At 35.6% G+C, this 4,604-nt stretch overlaps 1 protein-coding gene across 1 annotated transcript; it reads left to right on the top strand.

The window, feature by feature from the left end:
* Positions 1–216: 216 nt before the first annotated feature.
* LOC147847303 (triacylglycerol lipase 1-like) lies at positions 217–4,585 on the top strand. The gene is made up of 9 exons (XM_087339337.1): positions 217–796; positions 899–1,012; positions 1,308–1,448; positions 1,767–1,877; positions 2,795–2,935; positions 3,198–3,238; positions 3,351–3,433; positions 3,859–3,954; positions 4,126–4,585. The coding sequence occupies exons 1-9, from the start codon at positions 611–613 to the stop codon at positions 4,440–4,442; spliced, it is 1,230 nt and encodes a 409-aa protein (XP_087195463.1). The 5' UTR covers positions 217–610; the 3' UTR covers positions 4,443–4,585.
* Positions 4,586–4,604: the final 19 nt, after the last annotated feature.

Here is a 4,604-nt window from a genome sequence, read left to right as displayed (position 1 = left end):
GCATTTTGAATTAATTGAATGTCACCAAACCTTTGGCTTGAAAGAGAGAGGCTTCCTTCATTTGATTTGGCAATAACAACCCAATCATTTGATTTTAATTACATTCATTCATGGCTTCCTGTGGATGTATTCTATGTCCCTCCATTCTCTCTTCTTCTCTGTTTTTTTATACCAGGAGTGATTCCACTGTTCCTTCTTACATCCCCTTCTTCTAAAGCTTAATCCTGCTCTGATCGCCTAAAAGGCTAATTAAAGACTAAGCAAAGCAGCTTGATTCCACAGGCTTCTTCCTGGATAAGCTTAATCACGCGCTACTTAAAAAAAAAGCTTCCTTCACCATGCTCCGATTATATTCTCACCATTTTTGGGGGTTTATGTTGCTCAGCTAGTGACAGTCTGCATCGGAACGGGATTAATTGCATTGGTTTTGAGCTTCTTGTCGCGTTGATCGAACCGAATGTTGCATTAACCGAACCGAATGTAAATTCGTTGATTTAGCGGAATCAGAGAGTATTACGCTCTGCCACACATACATTAATCTTAATTAAAGAGGGTTTTTGTAAGTCCCAGTTAGATCCAGGATTTAACGTAGCTTAAATATTAGAGATCGATGAAGACGATGGAGGGTTTGCAGATTTTAGTGTTAATTGTTATGGCCAACTATCTTGTTTTTGGCCAATTGATTGTTACGAGGTGCACGGCGGGATTGGTTTCATACCACAAGACGGATCGTGCAGATGGCCTCTGTTCCGATCTTGTCATGCCCTACAAAGTTTACAATTGCCAGGAATATGTGGTACAGACTTTAATTTGTGCTGTCACTACTAATTAATGGTCTCATTCTCTTAATTACCCGCCTAACTTTATTGGAGCTTTTCGATGATTTATATGCTCGCAGGTTCAAACAAGCGATGGATTCCTGCTGGGCATTCAGAGAATGTGGAGGCCGGAAATGATCCCTACTACTCATAATCTTCTATCTCCAGTTCTTCTGTTCCACGGAATCTTCACGGTATTTTACTCCGTTTCGTAATAATTAGCTCCAACACACTTTCGATTCGATGGAATGTCATAATTCGATCGAAGTTTTTTTGCTTGTGCTCCTAAAATGTTTTAATAAGCTCAATGCTTTTATCATTAAAGCTAACTAATCATCATTTGGGAGGACCATAAAATGAATCCTTAGCCTCTAAAATATAAATTAATCATCAAATTGTTGAGTCACTAAAACCTCGGAGTCAGTTCAAAGTAGATCAATGAATTAAATAAATGGTAAAGTGGGAAGATCATTCATGTGTTAACTGTAGGGAGGTGATGTATGGGTGATTAATCCACCCGGGGAAGGCTTGGGATTCATCCTTGCAGATCGCGGTTACGATGTCTGGATAGCAAACTATCGAGCCACAAGATTTAGCTATGGACACCTTAATTACAAGAGCAAAGACAAGGTAAGATTACATTCTAATCCATTTTCAGCTGAAGGCAAAACACATGGTTTAATCAGCATGATTACCCCGCATTCTGTCTAAAAATGCCGGTATTATGCACGTAATTCGGAACTTTGTAACTAGAAACAACCCATTCTGGAGTTGTGTTAGGGCATGTTAATGACATTCCAATGCAATATATATGTACACAATGGATTAATCTTGCAATTTGAGATTAATGTTGTAATATAAGATTAAATCTTGCAAATATTTTGTACTAATCCAAATAATATGTATTTCTATATCTACTATTGTATGTACCACATTCAATTATTGTAGGGATTCTGGGACTGGAGTGTGGATGAGATTGCTTCCGAAGATTTTTGTGCTTCCCTACAAGTGGTGTCATCCGCCACTCAACAAAAAGTCCTTCTTGTGGCGTACTCCGAGGTTGGTAATGTAACTAACTCGTTGACAAACGTAGGACATAGTTGAGACCGGGGTCGACTCACTATCAAGATCTAGCTGCTACTAGTGAGACTAGAAAACATGGAGTTGAGATGGATGTGTCAATTGTTAGGCAAGTGAACATGATTAGTTTGATACATCAATGTGGCATGCAATTCATGAGAAATTATATATGTTTTAAGAAAAATGTGTGAACATATGGATTTGAACCTAGCCATGGCGTTTGGTTGATAGCATAAAATAGTGTATCACTAGGAAAAGAAAATATAGTCGAAACATAGTAACAAGTTTGTGTTTTGCATCACAAGGGAAATCATGTGTTCCTAGACACATATTCATTCCAATAGAAAAAGAAATGTGGTCAAAGCATAATAACAAGTTTAAACTCAATCAGCTTGAAGAAAATTCATGTGTCACTAGACGTGACTTTATGGTACCGATTAATAATACCATTCATGGACACCCTTAATATTGTTTAATTAATTGAAACCGAACCTAAATATCTTGATGAAACTGATATATGGATCTTGTCTCATCTTGTGAACCTAACAGCCACTAGGAAAACTTTGCCCCTAGATGCTCGAAGAAGAAAGATCAACATTAACTCAATGTTGGTTGTTCTCGTACACAATGTGTGCATAACTCACCTTGTACTTAGATGGCTCTTCCATGTTGAGATACCCAATGATAAGAGAGGCCAAGGAAAGTTCCACATTGACTTGGTCTTTTTGATCACGAATAGTAGACCATCACAACATAAAAAAGATATGTAGATAAGATCACATTAAGATATGTATAAAACAAATTGAAACACTTACCACAAAAATCGAAGTGAAGGGCTATCTATTATTACATAATCAATTCGGAGTAAAATTCAATGTTTCTAAATGATTGTATAGGGTGCTCAAGCAACATTAGCAACATTCTCGCAAGGGAAATTAGTGGAATTAGTAAGCAAAGTAGCTCTTCTTGCTCCAGTGTCATATATCACAAGTGGACCACAGATTGTCTACATTTCCTCCAAATTACAATTACAAAAGGTAAGCAACTTACAATCAAGTTTAGATATACTCTTTGATTTAAACATACATACATACATACATAGATACATACATACATACATACACACACACATACATGCATACTAAGGTGTTGAAATAGTAAATAACATAAATCTAACTTTTATAGGGACAAAGTGTCAATACAACTTTATGTATTGTATCTAATATATTTGTCCATTTGTCAATTACATTCTAACTATAAAATATATGAATTGGTACCCACTATATGATTAATATCCAGGTACTTGAGGCATTGCACATCCACCAACTCACTACACGTGGGTATGTGTAATCAAATTATAATTTTAAATGTTCTATTTCTACATGAGATTAAAGTAGTATTGATTAGTATCCTAATTCTTTTGTTATTTCTTGTTAAATTTGTCAAGCATAGACCTAGTGGTAGATCGCTGGTGGATTTCTTGTGTAAAGCAACTAGTGTGAAATGTTACAAAGATTGGTTCCGACTTTTCTCAGGTTAATGTCTCATCATCAATTGATATGTTTAGACTGTGATGACTAATGATGAACATGTCGATTTGACTAATTATTATTTAGTAACTTAGTCAATGTATGTAATCAATAATGCTACTTAAATAGTGTGTGCAATGATTAATATCAAGTGTTTCGAATATTGAGGCTTAGTTAGAGCATCTACTACGTACATTGCAAGTGGAGTCACTAACAAGCCTTTTGTAGGTAGACTTTTGTACCGAATAACCCAAAGTATGAATTCTATGATTATCCAACATTAATGGGCCACACAATTACAATGTTACACAAGTGATTTTTCTTGCATCTAAATATGAACATTTCTTATGTGACAAAAAAATCAAAATTGGTGCAACTAAATATGAATATTCCCTATGTTAACAATTTGGTTTCTTTTATGCATGAATTAGGTTTTACTTGTTGCATGAATACCACGAGGAGGTCCTACATCGATAAATATGAAACCCAAGACACATCGGTGAAGAATTTGGCTCATTTTGCTCAACGTAAGTCATATTCAAAGGGAAAGCTATTCATATTATGCTTGACTATGGATGAATGTTTTCATAAACAAAATGTTAGATGTTAATCTCAATTCCTTTATAAGATGAACCTTAGATTTCACAAAATAAATCTTTTATAATCATTGAATGAATGTACATATGAATATGTTGCAGAGATTCGACAAGGCACATTTGCAATGTTCGATTATGGGACGCATGGGAACATCATGCGGTATAAACAATCAACATCACCAATATATAACATGTCACAATACCCAAGTAACCATGTGCCAACACTAATGGTGAGCGGTGAGAAAGATGCGTTTGCCAATACTATAGATGTTGCCCATCTCCTTCGTGATATATCTCCATCACCTTGTCTTCACACCAGCATTGTGCCCAACTTTGGCCACCTAGACTTTGTATTTGGTTATAGTGCCCACACCATTGTATACAATAGCATTCTCACCTTCTTCCAACAAACAAACTGAATGTATGTTCATGTTACCTTAACTTGAGGAACATAAATTTGTTCCTGGCTAAGAACTCTAAAAGTCTTGCATTTCAAAAAATCATTAATTTTGTTTCTGTAGGGAGAAAATAATCAATATGAAAAAAGAGAAACAAGGATCATAAACACAGTGTCTCATTTT

This window comes from Azolla caroliniana, unplaced genomic scaffold (genome assembly GCF_043228905.1).
Source record: "Azolla caroliniana isolate FFs.n. ecotype wild unplaced genomic scaffold, voAzoCaro1.0.p SCAF_1218, whole genome shotgun sequence".
NCBI classification, from domain to species: domain Eukaryota; kingdom Viridiplantae; phylum Streptophyta; class Polypodiopsida; order Salviniales; family Salviniaceae; genus Azolla; species Azolla caroliniana.
Note: the sequence above shows the minus strand (reverse complement) of the source record. Positions and strands in the feature narration are given on the sequence as shown.

Coding starts and splice junctions, on each gene's coding strand:
- LOC147847303 (XM_087339337.1), top strand. CDS start 611: ATGAAGACGATGGAGGGTTTGCAGATTTTAGTGTTAATTGTTATGGCC. Junction 1,878..2,794: donor TTCTTGTGGCGTACTCCGAG/GTTGGTAATGTA, acceptor ATGATTGTATAG/GGTGCTCAAGCAACATTAGC. Junction 3,955..4,125: donor TTTGGCTCATTTTGCTCAAC/GTAAGTCATATT, acceptor AATATGTTGCAG/AGATTCGACAAGGCACATTT.